Source organism: Rhinatrema bivittatum, chromosome 9, assembly GCF_901001135.1.
Source record: "Rhinatrema bivittatum chromosome 9, aRhiBiv1.1, whole genome shotgun sequence".
Lineage (NCBI taxonomy): Eukaryota > Metazoa > Chordata > Amphibia > Gymnophiona > Rhinatrematidae > Rhinatrema > Rhinatrema bivittatum.
In genome coordinates, this window is record NC_042623.1 from 124,304,460 (window position 1) to 124,324,783 (window position 20,324).

General features: G+C 40.7%; 1 protein-coding gene across 3 annotated transcripts in view; it reads right to left on the reverse strand.

Moving 5' to 3' along the window:
• Positions 1-20,324, reverse strand: part of TBC1D30 (TBC1 domain family member 30) — a 301,699-nt gene that overhangs the window by 14,310 nt on the left and 267,065 nt on the right. For all 3 annotated transcript variants that reach the window (XM_029615714.1, XM_029615713.1, XM_029615715.1), the window contains one exon: positions 170-282. In XM_029615714.1, coding sequence (XP_029471574.1) covers positions 170-282 — 113 coding nt within the window. The remainder of the gene's footprint in view (positions 1-169; positions 283-20,324) is intronic.

Here is a 20,324-nt window from a genome sequence, read left to right on the forward strand (position 1 = left end):
GCATCCCTCTAATTTCTTGCTCCTCTGAAATTCTAACCTCTACCTCACCCCCATTCTCATCCCTACCTCCATCCTCCTCAGTTTAGTTCTTTAGCTGATTTGCAAGCATTTCAAATATGGCTAGTTTAAACAGATAAAAGTCCACATTTTATGGATATTATTCACTTACCCTGATATTGAAGCTGATTTTACTGGTGCAGGAAATGGAGTAATGTTGTATGTATACTTCTCTCTTAATTCCAACAGTTGAGGGAATGGAAATTGAGCCATAGAATAAACAGTCTAAAAATAAAACAAAATGGGCCTCCTCAGATACCACTTAAAGGTCCATATTTATTTGCTGACTGGATAGCAAAGTTAGGGCCTGATTCACACTAAGGCATTTCTCCCATTCTGTATGTATGGGAAAATGCCTTGATGAATCAGTCCTTTAGCCAGATAAACTTATCTGGCTAACTTTGAAGGTAAATTCAATAGTACAGCTGCACTATTGAATATAGCTGGCTATCAACTTAGCCGGCTAACTTTAAGACAGTTCTTTGGCCCAACCAGACTTAAGGGGTTATTTTCTAAACCGTATCGCATGCGAAAAGAGCCTTTTCGCATGCGATATGATGCAAATTAGGGGGAGGGGAGGAATCAGGGCAGGGAAAGGAGGAGTCAGCGGTATTTTCGCTGCTGGCGATAATGCTACTAACATTATCGTCGGCAGTAGCACGCTGAATAACTACACCTTTTATGGTGTCGCTATTCGCAGTGGTGCGAAGGCTGCAGGCTTTTGCAGGCCCGCCCCCCCCATTTTCGCAGGATTCACCATTCTGTGAAAGAATGGTGAATCCAGGCCTTAGCTGACTAACTCAAATTCTCCTAGTTATGTTCCTTATGTTCCCAGAGTGCCACTAACTTAGGCCTAGATTCATCACGATCGCCCACTTAGCACCAATGAAATAGGAGAAGCTATTTCTGGCGCTACTGTCGGCAATAATGTGTGAAACATTATCACCCTCGGTGCTACTAGCCCCTCATTATTTCTAACCCTGCCCAAACTCCTCCCTTCATCTTAATTTACATATTCAAAGCACGATGCGGTAATTATGGAAACGCATGCGATAAGGCTCTATCGCAATTTGAAGAATGACCCATTAAGCTGGCTAGAATTTAGCTGTTTAAGTGCCCAAATCATTATTTAGCTGGATAACTTCTGAGTTACCAGGCTAAATGCTTTTCAATATGGACCTCTCAGAGTCTATTTTCAATGTACAACATAGTAAAATTACACAGAATAAATGTGAATAAATATTTACATATGCAAGATGAAAATAAACTTAAGATATATATCATTTTTCAGCAAGAAATATTAGCATAAAGTATGGAATAATTGCAATTTAAAGAACACTGGGAACATTACATGAAATTAAAACTACCATATCAAACAAAATGTATATATTCTCATGTTACTATAAAAGGTGCAATCAAATCAAAGATTAGAAGGCGTAGAGACTGGCAGCATGAGAAAATGAATATAACAAAGTCAAATACTGTCTGACAATAGGGCTTACAGTGAAAAAAGCGTGACCCCAATGCATGACCATTAACAGCAGAGTAAAAAACAGAAGCACGGCAACAACGTAACTAGGCTCTCCTAACAATATATTTATTAAATAAATACACATGTATCTACAGAACGCAAGTACACACATTTTTCTATCAAGCTGAATGCCTTGTGAACCATTGTAATATTTCATTTTATTTTTTAGCATACTTGCATAAACAAAAATGCATGTTTATATATATTTGTACAGATACACACATTAAAAAGGAGGTGGTCTTAATAGTTCGTTTCTAGCACAAAATAAGCCAGCATTTGGGATTTAATGAAAAGAAAATACAGTTTAAAATATTTCTTTGGCTTTTCAATTGTGTATGCTGCAAAATTATTTCAAGAAAGATTTAAAAATATATATATATATATATTAATGTCACTGTATTCCTACATTTCAAAACCTACTGTATTCCTACATTTCAAAATACCTACTGAACAATTGTATGAGTCACTGGGGATTAATTGGGAATTTTCTAATTTGTTTGGGGGAAAAATGAATTCATTGTGCACAGGTAATTATGATGAAACCTAACTGAGCTACACATACGCTGAAATTTCCACATATTACAATTCCAGTCATTATCATTGGTAAGCAGATAGTCCAGGTTTTCTTGGTAACCTCTTAGCTGCCTGCTCCAACCTCTGGCGACTCTGGCGACTCTGCCAGATCTCTTGGCTCAGAAACTGAGACCATGGGCTTCACACATTAGCAACACTGCATAATGCTCTCTCTTCCTCAGTCAACAGCAGTGGAATAGTTGTGGGACATGCCACAGTAGGACAGTAAAAGATGCACATGTGCTGTCCCTGTCAAACCTTTCTTTGTGGTTCACCTTCTCCCAAATAGCGCATGCTTCTGGTTTAAAAAGAAAGCATATGCTCAGCGAAAAGGGGGTGGGTGTAGTGAGAGTGAGCATGCAGATCTCTCACTGTCTCTGCATCAAATTATTACTATTGCTGTTCAGAGGTGCGAAGAGTGTGAGGGTGAGAGACAGACTGAGATGGAGGCTCATGGAAGAGAAAAAAAAAAGGAAGGTGCAAGAATAAAATTAAGAGATGAAGACTCGGGGGTGTGGCCAAGATGGCGGCGGTGTAGCAGCACCGCTCAGACGCTCTCCATTTTCCAACAACTTCTTTGCCGGAGAATATCCGAATATGCCCCCGAAAAGGAAAGGTCGGGTTCCCGTGTATCCTGCAGCGCCATCCCTTCCACCCGGACAGCGAACGATAGCGGAGCTGACTGCAAACTATTCAAGATTGGAGGTGACACGCTCCGCGGAGGTAACCACAGGAGGAGTCATGGTTGACCCTGGAGAAACCACCTTGAGCCCTCCAGACCCCAGGACACCTCCAGTGCCGGTCCCCAGAGACTCCTCGAGCCCGGTGAGTGCTATATTAGTCCCTAACGGGGAGCTGGCTACAGCAGCAGGAACCACCGCGGGGAGCGGGAGAGAAAATGCAGGCCTGGAGGAGACAGGAGAAGGGATGGCAGGGCTGCAGGCGGCAAGCTTGAATTTGGACTCTGTTTCCACTATGAATGCCTTTAATGGCGAAGATTTCTTTAAGTTCGAGCCCGAAGCAGGGAATGCCTTATTCCCTAAACCGGAGGTTGTATCCATGGATGCTCTCTGGGAGCTGATAACCAAAATGGGGATGGCACTATACAAAGTCGCTCAACAGCAAACAAATGTGACCCAGAAAATTGGAGATTTTACTCATGAATATAATGCAAAATATTTAGAACACCAACAAAAGATTTTGAGGTTGGAAGAGCAAGTAAAGAAGTCCCAGGATATGCAAGCAGCTATGCTGAAAGATCGTATCGCCATTAATAGGAAATTGGAACAGCTTGAAAATAAATCAAGGAATTTAAACCTTAGATTTATAAATTTCCCAAAGGTTATGGGCGAACAACCGAGAGTAACTTTGAGGAAATACATGGTGGAAATTTTGAAGATAGCACCTGAAAATATTCCAGCTTTGAATAAGGTGTATTTCATGCCTCATGTAAGGCCTAGAGGAGAAGAAGCTGCTCCAGAGCTTGATCTTGCTAACTTAACAACTTTTCTAGAGAATTCAATGCCGGAAGTAATAGAGAGATCTACTCTCTTGGTTTCTTTTATCTATTCACAAGACCTCAGTCTAGTAATGAGGAATTATTTCTCAAATATGAGAGCAGAATTCATGGGTAAAGCAGTGCAGGTCTTCCCAGATTTGGCACAGGCCACCCAGGAGAGAAGGCGGGGGTTTCTGTCAATGAGACAGGACGCCCGCTTGTTGGGGGCAAGCTTTGTACTCAGGTATCCTTGTCGATGTATATTAAAGCTAGACAATGTTACTTATGTTTTCTTTGTACCTGAACAAATGAAAGAATTAATAGAGAATAGGAAAAGATTACTTCCCAACCCCCCAGCCCAGGATGCTTCAGATGTGGAGTCATAGAAAAGGAAGAATAGTTGTCATTAACCGTTAAGCTTTTTCTTAAGTAAAAGTTTTCTTAAGAATTCTCCTCATTTGTTTCTGGCTGTAACACCCTCTGCTTATATTTGGGGGTCAAATTTATTTGAAAATGTTATTATTCTTATTGTAACTGTGAAAGTTGTAAAATGGAGATGGATTGTTTCTCATGTTTCTGTACAAAGTGATAATCCTTTGAAAAATTTGTTTAAATTAATAAAAATAAAATTAAAAAAAAAAGAGATGAAGACTGGAAAGGGCATGAAAGAGAAGGAGAAATGGAAATCTGGAAGAGTAAAAGAACCATACTGCAAAGTTGGAGATAGGAGAAAGTGTCAGATATGAGGACATGCAAAGAAGGAAGAGAAATAAAGTGCTGAAAGATAGAGGTGCATAGAAGGAAGATCAAGAGAAGTGTTATGGAAAAATAAAAGTCAGAACAATGAGGGTAATGGAGGATTCTCAACTAGGAAAATGAATTAGGAGAAAACAAAGTCTTGGAACAGTGCAATACGAAAAGAACACATACAAAGGTAGGAATAGCCCTTTAATTTCAGGTTAAAAAGCAAATTGTTACATGTAAAGGTTTTAAATTCTCTTTTTAGTACATCAGATTCAGGTTACTTTATTGGCATCATAATTTTACATGTGTTGCCAAAGTAATACAGAATGATTAAAATGAAAAGGGGAACAAAAGAAAGGAAGAAATTACAAAATAATATTAAAGTTACAGGTTATGAAAAGTACAATATTAGGGACATGTCTCAGGTTTTGGTGCTGGTCTATGTTATCTCTGGTTAGATTTCATTTCTGGCCTGGTAGCAGGATACCACATATTTGCTGCTATAGCTGCTGTTTCTCTTATTTCTCCCAGGATTATACAGTTTTTCCTTCTGTTTGTGAGAAAGTTTCATTTTCTGTGTCAGTTTTGGGAAATGTGCATCCCTAATCTTTGTATTTTCCACAGCACAGGAGGACAAGCATTTCTGTTTCTATTTCTCTGGTGTTAGTTTCATTGCATAGTATTATAAATAACAGCAGATAAAGATCAAATGGTCCATTCAGTAAACCCATCAAGTTGCTGACAATAGTAAATGCCGTTCTATGGTGGTTATCCCCATACAGAAATTTTACATCTAAAGTTAACATAGTGACTAAAACAGCAACCATACCCGATAAAAATAATAAATCAAAAGAGTTTAATAGAACATCAAATAGTTAAAAACTAATCAGCATATGATTCATAACCGGAATATAGATACGACACGTATATACCACACAGTTTTGGGGGAATTGCAGGGATAATTACAGCAAAGGGCCTTGGAGAGCTATCACTTTGCGGAATATAATTTTTTTCGTTTTGGGAACAAAACTGGAAAATTACTAGCAAATCTTGTTAGAACACGACGAAGCAAAACCCATATTGAGAAATTGAAAACCCCTCAAGGAACTTGGGCTATTAAGGAAGAGGATACTGGGGAGACCTTCCGTTTATTTTATGCTCACCTATACTCAGAGGATCGTATAGAGGGTGAAATAGAGAACCAATTTTTCAGAAATTTATCCCTCCCAAAACTCACTCCATTACAATTAGATATGCTTAATAAACCAATTACTCAATCTGAACTTAATAAGGTCATTCAGAACAGTAAGGTGGGTAAGGCTCCTGGGCCTGACGGGTTATATGATTATTTTAAAAAGCCACATTTCAGAACCATTATGTGAATTTTTTCAAAGCAGCTTGGAGATTGGGGCTTTTCCCCGCCGGATTTTAACAAGGCATACATTACAGTCCTACCTAAACCAGGAAAGGATCTGTCTCAAGCAGCATCTTATTGCCCAATATCATTACTAAACTGTGATCTTAAGTTGCTGGCTAATGTGTTGGCCTCCAGAATTAGTGCAGTCCTTCACACCTTATCTCAAATAATCAAGTCGGGTTTGTGAAAGGTAGATCAGCTAGCTCTCATATAGTGAATCTCACTACGGCCATGGCCTATTGCTCATCCCACCAGATAGAGTCCATGGCCGTCAGTTTTGATTCGGAAAAGGCCTTTGACAGAGTGGCATGGCCCTATCTTTTTTCAGTTTTGGGTAGATTTGGATTCACTGGCAATATTTTGCAATATATAAAGCTCCTCTATTACAACCCAACATCTCACCTTTTGGTTAATAGTTCTATTACTTCCTCTTTCACACCACAACGAGGGGTTCGGGAAGGATGCCCTTTGTCACTCTTACTGTACATACTGTCCCTAGACCCTTTATTACGTGTGATCGCTGCAGATTCAGCCATTAAAGGACTTGAAGTGGAGAATACCTCCTTCAAAATTGTGGCGTTTGCCGACGATTTACATATTTTCCTGACAGATCCAGTAGCATCTCTTCCTTATGTCTTAAATCATCAAAATGAGTTTGGGTTCTTTTCAGGCCTCAAAATTAACAGGGATAAGTTGGAAGCAATGCCAGTGTATGGAAAGTTGATTACGGCCTGGGGAGAGACCTTCCCTTTACGATGGGCAAATTCACACATCAAATACTTAGGTATATTAGTTCCCTCTGCCATTGCCAACATCTATCACATCAACATACGTCCCACGCTGAAAAATCTTAAGGAACGTTTGTTGCGATGGTCATACCTACCCCTTTCATTAACAGGACGGTTGCATTTGTTCAAAATGAACGAATTGCCTAGATGGTTATACATACTGCAAATGCTCCCGGTTTGGCTGCACAGAGTAGATCTTTTGGAAATACAGACTGCGTTACGACAGTTTTTATGGCAGGGGCATAAAGCATGCATTGCTCTCCAATGGTTGCAGGAGTCGTTGAACAGGGGAGGATTGGTGTGTCCCGATCTTAAAAAATATAACCTTGTGTGTATGTTACAACATATTAAGAACTGGTTTAATGGGACGTCTTTTCACTCATCCCACATACATTTACAAGCATGGTTTATAGGGATGGCGTTGCCTGCACTCATTCAAATGCCACCATGTTCTATTCCAGTCATTTTTAAGAATTTTCTCGTTTTAGAGTCTGGTAGGAAAGCTTGGTATTTTTTTATGGGCCATTAAGGGTACCCCTGGTATACTGACACCTATGCTCCCGATATGTGGTAACCCCCATTATACACCAGGACTGACTAGCACTACCTTCAGAAGATGGGAGGAGAAAGGCTTAAAATTTATAGGACAATTGGTTAATTTGTCACAGCAACATTTACACATTTCAAGAATTACAGGACAAATATGGTCTATTAAATTCTGATTTGTTTAATTATATACAAGTCAGACGTTATGTTACAACAGTAGGGTTCCAACGTCATGCCCTCTCAGATTATGGATTTTTAGAAATCCTCCTCCTCAGCCCTTCTCAGGGAAAACTCAAATGTACCCTTCTTGTAAAGGCTGTAGATCATGGTCGTCCGGAATCCCTGTTAGAGGTTATTGCACACAAGTGGGCCAACAGCCTAGCACTCGAGATATCTACTACTGATGTTAAACACTACTTGCAAAAATCCCAAAAATTTTGGAAAATTCGAATTTACAGGAAATACAATTTAAATTTATATGGCAATACTATTATACGAGGACCTTGGCTTACCAAATAAAGATATGCCCATCTCCCCATTGTCTGAAATGTGATAATGAGATGAGTGACTACTTGCATAGTTTTGGTTTTGCCCCAAGGTACATGCTCTGTAGCAAGGAATCTATGCTCTTTGTTCAAGATTGTTTGACATACCGATATCTGACAACCCACGTTTCTGGTTGTTTGGATTGCTCCCCGACTCGCAGCAGAAGTCACCCAAAGCACCACATAGGTTTATGGAGCTAGCGGCTGTACTGGCGAAACAATTCTCTCAGTGTGGCTCTCTAATAAAGCTCCACAATCCCATCACTGGTTAAATAAAATGTTTAAATTAGCAGGGTTTGAAGCCCTTACAGCCAAGCAGGTATCCGCAAGAAAACAAAAAGAGAACAGATATTTGGGGTTCCTTTCTGGATCATTATTCAGGTATAAACACAGTTCAAGGTGGAGGTAATATACTGCAAACACAGAGAGATTAGAGTAATAAGCTTTATTATATCCAACAGGCAATCTTATCTTATCATGGTATCTTTATGAAATAATTGTCATAGAGCTAGGGGGAAAATAGGGGAGTGGGAGGGAAACTGGGATGCAGAAAATTGGTTGCAAATGTTTTTGTGAATATACTCTATATTTGTATTGATACACATTCTATTGTTGGTATTTGTATATTTGTTATTCAAATAAACATCTTTAAACAAAAAAAACCAACCCTCATAAAAATGTTCCAAATACCCATTAAATATTTCAAAACAGACATCAAACAATACCCAATAATTAAAACTAGTAAGGATTTTATTGATTTATGATTTTATTTATTTATTTGAATTTCCCACTCTCCATACCTGGGACATTTTGATTTCCAGATGTTCTGAGATTGTCATAGATTAGCAGGAAGCAAGGAATAGGATTGTTGCACACATGTGCTCTCCCTCATCTGCATTCACATATTTTCTCACCAATCCATAATCACATACTCTCTCATCCATACAAACAGTGCTTGCTCTCTATCTCACCTATATACACACATATATGCTCTCTCTCATTCACCCATATACACACACATGTACTCACCGTCATTGGCTCCCTCACTGGTTGCCTCAAAAACACACAGCCCACCAGGTAAGCTCATATTCATTCACACACAGAGACCCCCTGGAAGACTCATATTCCATTCTTATCCTCCCAACCCACCCCCAGGGTAGTGTACGATTCAATGTCTCACATTCACACAGCTTCCCCATGCAGGCACCCATTCTCTCATACATACACCCCTCCCTCTCAATTCATTCTCTCACACACACACACACACACACCCCCAAGGCAGACTGCCATTTATTCACACACACACACCCCCACACCCCCCCCCCAAGGCAGACTGCCATTTATTCACACACACACATATATATATCCAAGGCAGGCTGCCATTTATTCACACACACACACACACCCCCATATATCCAAGGCAGGCTGCCATTTATTCACACACACACACACACACCCAAGGCAGGCTGTCATTTATTCACACACACACACCCATACCCAAGGCAGGCTGCCATTTATTCACACACTCACACACACACACACACACACCCACCCAAGGCAGGCTGCCATTTATACACACACACACACACACACCCCTACCCAAGGCAGGCTGCCATTTATTCACCCCCCCCCCACACACACACCCCCAAGGCAGGCTGCCATTTATTCACACACACACACACAAACACACACCTACCCAAGGCAGGCTCCCATTTATTCACCCACCCACCCACACATCTACCCAAGGCAGGCTGCCATTTATTCACCCACAAACAGGAAGGAAGGAAGGAAGGCAAATTGATTACCGTCATGGTTAAAAGGTGAGGTGAAAGAGGCTATTTTAGCCAAAAAACATCCTTCAAAAATTGGAAGAAGGATCCATCTGAAGAAAATAGGATAAAACATAAGCATTGTCAAGGTAAGTGTAAAACATTGATAAGACAGGCGAAGAGAGAATTTAAAATGAAGTTGGCCATAGAGGCAAAAACTCATAATAAAAACTTTTTAAAATATATCCAAAGCAAGAAACCTGTGAGGGAGTCGGTTGGACCATTAGATGACAGAGGGGTTAAAGGGGCTCTTAGGGAAGATAAGGCCATTGCAGAAAGAGTAAATTAATTCTTTGCCTCCATGTTTACTAATGAGGATGTTGGGGAGATACCAGTTCCAGAGATGGTTTTCAGGGGTGATGACTCAGACGAACTGAACGAAATCACTGTGAACCTGGAAGATGTAGTAGGCCAGATTGACAAACTAAAGAGTAGCAAATCACCTGGACCGGATGGTATGCATCCTAGGATTCTGAAGGAACTAAAAAATGAAATTTCTGATCTATTTGTTAAAATTTGTAACCTATCATTAAAATCATCCATTGACTGGAGGGTGGCCAATGTAACCCCAATATTTAAAAAAGGCTCCAGGGGCAATCCGGGTAACTATAGACCAGTGAGCCTGACTTCAGTGCCAGGAAAAATAGTGGAAACTATTCTCAAGATCAAAATCGTAGAGCATATAGACAGACATGATTTAATGGGACACAGTCAACATGGATTTACCCAAGGGAAGTCTTGCCTAACAAATCTGCTTCATTTTTTTGAAGGGGTTAATAAACATGTGGATAAAGGTGAACCAGTAGATGTAGTGTATTTGGATTTTCAGAAGGCGTTTGACAAAGTCCCTCATGAGAGGCTTCTACGAAAACTAAAAAGTCATGGGATAGGAGGCGGTGTCCTTTCGTGGATTACAAAGTGGTTAAAAGACAGGAAACAGAGTAGGATTAAATGGTCAATTTTCTCAGTGGAAAAGGGTAAACAGTGGAGTGCCTCAGGGATCTGTACTTGGACCAGTGCTTTTCAATATATATATAAATGATCTGGAAAGGAATATGACGAGTGAGGTTATCAAATTTGCGGATGATACAAAATTATTCAGAGTAGTTAAATCACAAGCAGACTGTGATACATTACAGGAGGACCTTGCAAGACTGGAAGATTAGGCATCCAAATGGCAGATTAAATTTAATGTGGACAAGTGCAAGGTGTTGCATATAGGGAAAAATAACTCTTGCTGTAGTTACACTATGGCGCAAACCTTTAAAAAGGAGATAGAGCAGCTTTTAAACTAGAACAAAGGGGAAAGCCGACAGTCGCTCAGCAGCGCATGGTTCGGAGAGATGTATCTTTAAAGGATACTAATGATGCATTAGAATTAGGGCATCCCGACAGTGAGGTTCCAATAATTAGAAAAGTAGTCCAAGTGCCTGTAACTAAAAACTCACCTGAGCTAAAAAATTCTAACTTATCCCTATCAATTAAAAAACAGAATAAAAATACAAACAAAAAACAAACTTTGAAATGTTTGTATGCTAATGCCAGAAGTCTAAGAAGTAAGATGGGAGAATTAGAATGTATAGCAGTAAATGATGACATAGACTTAATTGGCATCTCAGAGACATGGTGGAAAGAGGATAACCAATGGGACAGTGCTATACCGGGGTACAAATTATATCGCAATGACAGAGAGGAGCAGTCGGGAGGAGGGGTGGCGCTTTATGTCCGGGATGGCATAGAGTCCAACAGGATAAACATCCTGCATGAGACTAAATACAAAATTGAATCTTTATGGGTAGAAATCCCTTGTGTATCAGGGAAGACTACAGTGATAGGGGTATACTACCGTCCACCTGGTCAAGATGGTGAGATGGACAGTGAAATGCTAAGAGAAATTAGGGAAGCTAACCAAATTGGTAGTGCAGTAATAATGGGAGACTTCAATTACCCCAATATAGACTGGGTAAATGTATCATCGGGTCACGCTAGAGAGATAACGTTCCTGGATGGAATAAATGATAGCTTTATGGAGCAATTGGTTCAGGAACCGACGAGAGAGGGAGCAATTTTAGATCTAATTCTCAGTGGAGCACAGGACTTGGTGAGAGAGGTAACGGTGGTGGGGCCGCTTGGCAATAGTGATCATAATATGATCAAATTTGATTTAATGACTGGAAAAGGAACAGTGTGCAAATCCAAGGCTCTCGTGCTAAACTTTCAAAAGGGAAACTTTGATAAAATGAGAAAAATTGTTAGAAAAAAACTGAAAGGAGCAGCTACAAAAGTAAAAAATGTCCAAGAGGCGTGGTCATTGTTAAAAAATACCATTCTAGAAGCACAGTCCAGATGTATTCCACACATTAAGAAAGGTGGAAAGAAGGCAAAACGATTACCGGCATGGTTAAAAGGGGAGGTGAAAGAAGCTATTTTAGCCAAAAGATCTTCATTCAAAAATTGGAAGAAGGATCCAACAGAAGAAAATAGGATAAAGCATAAACATTGGCAAGTTAAATGTAAGACATTGATAAGACAGGCTAAGAGAGAATTTGAAAAGAAGTTGGCTGTAGAGGCAAAAACACAGTAAAAACCTTTTTAAATATATCCGAAGCAGAAAGCCTGTGAGGGAGTCAGTTGGACCGTTAGATGATCGAGGGGTTAAAGGGGCACTTAGAGAAGATAAGGCCATCGCGGAAAGATTAAATGATTTCTTTGCTTCGGTGTTTACTGAGGAGGATGTTGGGGAGGTACCCGTAATGGAGAAGGTTTTCATGGGTAATGATTCAGATGGACTGAATCAAATCACGGTGAACCTAGAAGATGTGGTAGGCCTGATTGACAAACTGAAGAGTAGTAAATCACCTGGACCGGATGGTATACACCCCAGAGTTCTGAAGGAACTAAAAAATGAAATTTCAGACCTATTAGTAAAATTTGTAACTTATCATTAAAATCATCCATTGTACCTGAAGACTGGAGGATAGCAAATGTAACCCCAATATTTAAAAAGGGCTCCAGGGGCGATCCGGGAAACTACAGACCGGTTAGCCTGACTTCAGTGCTAGGAAAAATAGTGGAAAGTGTTCTAAACATCAAAATCACAGAACATATAGAAAGACATGGTTTAATGGAACAAAGTCAGCATGGCTTTACCCAGGGCAAGTCTTGCTTCACAAATCTGCTTCACTTTTTTGAAGGAGTTAATAAACATGTGGATAAAGGTGAACCGGTAGATATAGTATACTTGGATTTTCAGAAGGCGTTTGACAAAGTTCCTCATGAGAGGCTTCTAGGAAAAGTAAAAAGTCATGGGATAGGTGGCGATGTCCTTTCGTGGATTGCAAACTGGCTAAAAGACAGGAAACAGAGAGTAGGATTAAATGGGCAATTTTCTCAGTGGAAGGGAGTGGACAGTGGAGTGCCTCAGGGATCTGTATTGGGACCCTTACTGTTCAATATATTTATAAATGATCTGGAAAGAAATACGAGTGAGATAATCAAATTTGCAGATGACACAAAATTGTTCAGAGTAGTTAAATCACAAGCAGATTGTGATAAATTGCAGGAAGACCTTGTGAGACTGGAAAACTGGGCATCCAAATGGCAGATGAAATTTAATGTGGATAAGTGCAAGGTGATGCATATAGGGAAAAATAACCCATGCTATAATTACACGATGTTGGGTTCCATATTAGGTGCTACAACCCAAGAAAGAGATCTAGGTGTCATAGTGGATAACACATTGAAATTGTTGGTTCAGTGTCAAAAAAGCAAACAGAATGTTGGGAATTATTAGAAAAGGAATGATGAATAAAACGGAAAATGTCATAATGCCTCTGTATCGCTCCATGGTGAGACCGCACCTTGAATACTGTGTACAATTCTGGTCGCCGCATCTCAAAAAAGATATAATTGCGATGGAGAAGGTACAGAGAAGGGCTACCAAAATGATAAGGGGAATGGAAAAACTCCCCTATGAGGAAAGACTAAAGAGGTTAGGACTTTTCAGCTTGGAAAAGAGACGACTGAGGGGGGATATGATAGAGGTGTTTAAAATCATGAGAGGTCTAGAACGGGTAGATGTGAATCGGTTATTTACTCTTTCGGATAGTAGAAAGACTAGGGGACACTCCATGAAGTTAGCATGGGGCACATTTAAAACTAATTGGAGAAAGTTCTTTTTTACTCAACGCACAATTAAACTCTGGAATTTGTTGCCAGAGAATGTGGTTCGTGCAGTTAGTATAGCTGTGTTTAAAAAAGGATTGGATAAGTTCTTGGAGGAGAAGTCCATTACCTGCTATTAAGTTCACTTAGAGAATAGCCACTGCCATTAGCAATGGTTACATGGAATAGACTTAGTTTTTGGGTACTTGCCAGGTTCTTATGGCCTGGATTGGCCACTGTTGGAAACAGGATGCTGGGCTTGATGGACCCTTGGTCTGACCCAGTATGGCATTTTCTTATGTTCTTATGTTCCATATTAGGAGCTACCACCCAGGAAAAAGATCTAGGCATCCTAGTGGATAATACTTTAAAATTGTCGGCTCAGTGTGCTGCAGCAGTCAAAAAAGCAAATAGAATGTTAGGAATTATTAGGAAGGGAATGGTTAATAGAACGGAAAATGTCATAATGCCTCTGTATCGCTCCATGGCGAGACTGCACCTTGAATACTGTGTACAATTCTGGTCGCCGCATCTCAAAAAAGATATAGTTGCGATGGAGAAGGTACAGAGAAGGGCAACCAAAATGATAAAGGGGATGGAACAGCTCCCCTATGAGGAAAGGCTGAAGAGGTTAGGGCTGTTCAGCTTGGAGAAGAGACGGCTGAGGGGGGATATGATAGAGGTCTTTAAGATCATGAGAGGTCTTGAACGAGTAGATGTGACTCGGTTATTTACACTTTCGAATAATAGGAGGACTAGGGGGCATTCCATGAAGTTAGCAAGTAACACATTTAAGACTAATCGGAGAAAATTCTTTTTTCACTCAACGCACAATAAAGCTCTGGAATTTGTTGCCAGAGGAGGTGGTTAGTGCAGTTAGTGTAGCTGGGTTCAAAAAAGGTTTGGATAAGTTCTTGGAGGAGAAGTCCATTAATGGCTATTAATCAATAATACTTAGGGAATAGCCACTGCTATTAATTGTATCAGTAGCATGGGTTTTTCTTAGTGTTTAGGTAATTGCCAGGTTCTTGTGGCCTGGTTTTGGCCTCTGTTTGAAACAGGATGCTGGACTTGATGGACCCTTGGTCTGACCCATCATGGCAATTTCTTATGTTCTTACCCAAGTCAGGCTGCCATTTATTCATACACACACCTACCCAAGGCAGGCTGCCATTTATTCACGCACACACACCCACACACCCACATCTACCCAAGGCAGGCTGCCATTTATTCACCCACCCACACACACATCTACCCAAGGCAAGCTGCCATTTTTATTCACCCACCCACACACACATCTACCCAAGGCAGGCTGCCATTTATTCACCCACCCACACACACATCTACCCAAGGCAGGCTGCCATTTATTCACCCACCCACACACACATCTACCCAAGGCAGGCTGCCATTTATTCACCCACCCACACACACATCTACCCAAGGCAGGCTGCCATTTATTCACACATATCTACCCAGGTAGACTCCCATTTATTCACCCACCCACACACACATCTACCCAAGGCAGGCTGCCATTTATTAACACATATCTACCCAGGTAGACTCCCATTTATTCACACTCACACACCCAGGCTGGCTCCCCTCCTATTTGTTTTTTTGTCTGCAGCTTTGGAGGCTCTCTCAATCCTATTCTGCTCGTGTCACCACCACACAGCCCTCTCTCTATTTTTTTGGCCCCCAGTGGGATAAGGTTCACTGGCAGGTGCATAGACGTCTCGCTCTCTGTTTTTTAGCCACACTGGTGGGATAAGGTCTGCCACTGGCTGCAAGGTCCTTCCTATGTCAACTATCAGTATGCACCTATTCCAGCAGTGCCACAATGTTCCTTCGCTTCCTGCCCCACTGACCATATTGTTCCCATTTTAATTAGCCAATGCTAAGGCCACACTGCTCTCCTACCTATGCTCTACTTCTATGCCTCTGAGTAGATCACCATCACTGACCGTTGACACCCAGACTGACATCAACAAAGGCCTGCAATGTCAGGCCATTGACGATATTGTTGCAAGATGCCAGTGGGCCAGAGATAATGGGGCAAACTGAGAACCGGAAAAACCTGTCGGGCCAGGTTTGGCCTGCAGGTTGTAGTTTGCCCACCCCTGCTCTAGCCTCTAGGGATCCACAGTGTATTTTTACTTATTTTAATATCATTTCTGAATTACTTTACAGTTAAAAATTAATCACCCAAAGTAATGTACAAAGGCCACAATTTAAAAAACAAAATTCACATATATTAAACAAAATCATTGAAAATATCACAAAACAAACAGTTCCAGCTCCCGCCCCCTTCAAATTCCTTAGCCTCCCATTGTGAGCTAAGCTAATCATTTTATTGATATGGTACTCTGCAGTTAGCATGAAATTTCAAAATCTGTATTTTCTCTTCTGGGACACATTGATGGCATAAGCACTGACAGAGCCATGCCCTTTGAATTCCATTACTGTTCTCATTTTACCACCTCTTCCAGGAGGGTATTTCAGGCATCTACCAACCTCTCTGAAGAAATATTTTCTGATGTTGGCTTTGAGTCTTCCCCCTGGAGTTTCATATCATGACCCCTAGTTGCACAGTTTCCTTTCCAGCAGAAAAGATTTGATGTTTGAACATCATTAAAATCTTTCAGGTTTCTGAAGGCTGTATCATATCTTTCCTGCATCTCCTCCTCTCCCATAGTTAGACCTTTCAGTCTTTTATCATAGGTCTTCTGATATAGACCAAGCATCATTTTGGTCTCCTTCATCTGGACCGCTTCCATCTAGTCTCTATCCTTTTTGAGATACGATCTCCAGAATTAAACACAGTACTCCAGGTGAGGCCTCACCAAGGACATCATCACCTCCTTTTTCCAGCTGGTGGTTCTTCTCTCTATTCAGCCCAGCATCCTAGCTACCAAATTGTTTTCTTAAATCACTTTAATTTTCTCTACTCCTTCAGGAATGTCTATTTAGTTGCAGAATTTACTATCATCTGAAAAAAGACAAGCTTTTCCTTCTAACCCCTTTGCAATGTTACTCTAAAAGATAATGAACAGATCCAGTCCCAAAAATGATCCGTGAGGCACTCCACTTAACACTGTTCTCTCTTCAGAGTAGGTTTCTATTTACCATTACACACTGTCTTTTGTCAGTCATCCAATTTGTATTGCACTCAACTACCTTTTCACTCACTCCTAGGCTTCTCATTTTATTCATCAGCCTCCTGTGTGGGATCATATCAAAAGCTTTGCTGAAATCCAAGTAAATCACAGAGAGTGCTCATCCTAGTCACCCAATAATAATAATAAAAAAAATCTGATTAGTCTGACAGGACCTTCCATTGGTGAGACCATGCTATTTTGAGTCCAGCAATCCACCAGACTGTAGACAGTTCACTGTCGTTTCTTTCAGCAGAGTCTCCATAATTTTACCACCAGTGAGATAAAGCTTGTAGTTTCCAGTCTCCTCTCTGCTACCACTGAAGCTGAACAACTGCTTTTCTCCAATCTTGCAGCATCACTCCAGTTTCCAAGGATCTATTAAACAGGTCAGGGGTGGATTTCAGGTAAAGATTGGCCAGGGGATTTCCCCCCAAAACTGGCCCAGAAGATACTCCGTGGTCTGCAGAGCACAGCTCTGTCGCAGACGTGCTCGACAGACCACATGACCAGAGCGACCGGCCCACCGGGGGATGCCCGATCCCCAGATAGACCAATCTGCCCTGGAACAGGTCTTTCAGTGGACTCTCCAGTACATCTGTGAACTTCTTTAGTATCCTGGGATGTACCCAATCTGGCCTCATGGCCTTGTCCACTTTCAGTTATCCTAGCTCTTCCCATATGTTCTCATCTGTAAATGGGGTTTCGGCTACCCCTCTCCCAATCATGCTCTTGTCAACCAGCATCAGTCCTCCTCCATTGTCTTCTTTATTGAATACCAAACTTATGTATTTAATGTTTCTGCTATTTCTTCATCTTTCTCCACATTTTGCACCTTGTCTCCTTTCAATTTTACTATACCACCTTGGGCCCTCCTTATCACCGCGGGATTCCAGTTCAGTTTTTGTCTACATCTATTTCTATTCTGCAATCACTTATTCTGTATTTGGTGTGGCTCTGGTCTGTTTTTTCCATTTATGATCGAGGTGAGATATTCTCTACTGTGTATTTTCTGTTTAAGGATCTGCAGCAGTCCTTTCAATCTTTTTATCCATTTGCATTTCACAATAGGCGGTATATTGGTATTATAGGGCACACTGCAATATTTACATTGCCACCTTTTTGGAGGCCAAATTGAAGCAGACTTCTGGGTGTTAGTGGTGGTTTGGTACTGTAGGTTTGTTACATATTTATTTGATTTATATTCCACCTATATTGATAGCTATCATGCTAAGCAGATTGCAGAAAGTTCAAAAATACAATACATCACTACATAAAAATAAAATATAACATACATCACAATTTAAATTCAAATTAATTTTTAAATGCCTCAGTGAATAAAATGCTTTGGTTTTTTTTACAGCCTTTCAAAACAGTTTAAGATCAGTTAACCCATGAATATTATCAGACAAATTATTCCAAGGTTTAGCACCCCCAATAGATAAAGACCTCCACTTGGTATTTTGAAAATGCAGTTCTAAAAGAATTTTATGACTTGAGCCCTGTCAGGAACATACAATTTGAGCATAGGTGCTGAATGTGTTTTTCCAGGGTTTTGTGTTAGTGTTACTTCATAGAGTAACAAAACACAAGAGCTTCTAGTGCAAATCCCTCTAACAAGAATATGGATGTATAAGCCGATAATCTAATGTCCAGTATTACTTGTCTTGGGGAATGACCGTTTATAGGTACATACTCGCTAGCAAGCCTAATACCACTGCTTTGCTCTGTGTATAAACAACCGAGAAAATATTTTAAAAGAATTTTATCTTTTATACAAATAAAATCTTAGTTTATAGATCGCTTATTCCACCATTCCTTTAAGTACCTAATGTGAAATATATTCATATTAATATTTGTATAAAGTAGTCCTGATGGAACCTAGAAAAATGCGACCAAAAAGGTGGAGGGTCTTCATCAAATGACTTATGAGGAGAGATTGAAGAATCTAAATATGTACACCCTGGAGGAAAGGAGGAGCAGGGGTGATATGATACAGACTTTCAGATACTTGAAAGGTTTTAATGATCCAAAGACGACAAACCTTTTCCATTGCAAAAAAAATCAGCAGAACCTGGGGTCACGATTTAAAACTCCAAGGAGGAAGACTCAGAACCAATGTCAGGAAGTATCTCTTCATGGAGAGGGTGGTGGATGCCTGGAATGCCCTTCCGGAGGAAGTGAAGACCAAAACTGTGAAGGATTTCAAAGGGGCATGGGATAAATACTGTGGATCCATAAAGTCTAGAGGAAGTGAATGAAGAGAAGAGGCATGTGGGTGGCTTGCGGGAATGACGGCTACTACCTGGAGATGAATATCAGTATTCAATAAACATACACACGGTTAATATGACTCCAACATTGCTCTATGCTTCAACGGCAAGAGGAAATGTGGAAAAAAGGATTTGCATCCACATAAAAGCAGGGAAATAGCTTGCTTGTTACGGTGTTTACTACCCCAAACCAAAAATGCCTGATACTTCACTTTCAATGCATATCCAGCATAGCTCTATGCTTCAACGGCAGGGGGAATGAAGAAAAGATGTTTTATATTCGGACATCTACCAACAAGGACTGAATTACATAGTCTGAGTACTACCCCAAATCAAGCCTGATACTTCACTTAGAATACATATCCAGCGCAGCTCACTGCTCCACTGGCAGGGGGAATGAAGATAAGAGGATTTATACTCAAACAACCAACAAGGACTGAATTGCACAGGCTGGGTAAACAAGCGTGGGAGTAGCTTGTTTATTACGGCGTTTACTACCCCAAACCAATTAGCTGGATACTTCACTTAGATGCAGCTCTAGCACTGCTATCTACAATGGCAGGGCGGGGGGTGGGGTGGAAGGGAAATAGAACCAAAAAAATTATTTAAAGGGGCAAGAGTAACAGAAAAGTATGAAAAGAAAAAAAGTGTGAAAGCTTGCTGGGCAGACTGGATGGACAGTTTGGTCTTCTTCTGCCGTCATTTCTATGTTTCTATATGCAGCAGTTCTATTAGACCTGAAAATCACACTTCTCTTGTTACTTATTCACAAATCTTCCATCTGATATGCTCCTTCCAATATTCTAGGGATGTGAATCGTTTTTTGACGATTTAAAATATCGTCCGATATATTTTAAATCGTCAAAAATCGTTAGAGCCGCGATACAATAACAATTCCCCCGATTTATCGTCAAAAAATCGTAAATCGGGGGAAGGGGGAGGGCGAAAAAACCGGCACACTAAAAAAAAACCCTAAAACCCACCCCGACCCTTTAAAATAAATCCCCCACCCTCCCGAACCCCCCCAAAATGCCTTAAATTACCTGGGGTCCAGAGGAAGGGTCCCGCTGTGATCTTCCACTCTCGGACCTCCGGTGCTTGTAGAAATGGCGCCGGCGCTACCTTTGGTTTTTCCGTACGGAAAAATGGTTCGCATGCAGGAAGTCGTTCCCGGACCCCCGCTGGACCCCCAGGGACTTTTGGCCAG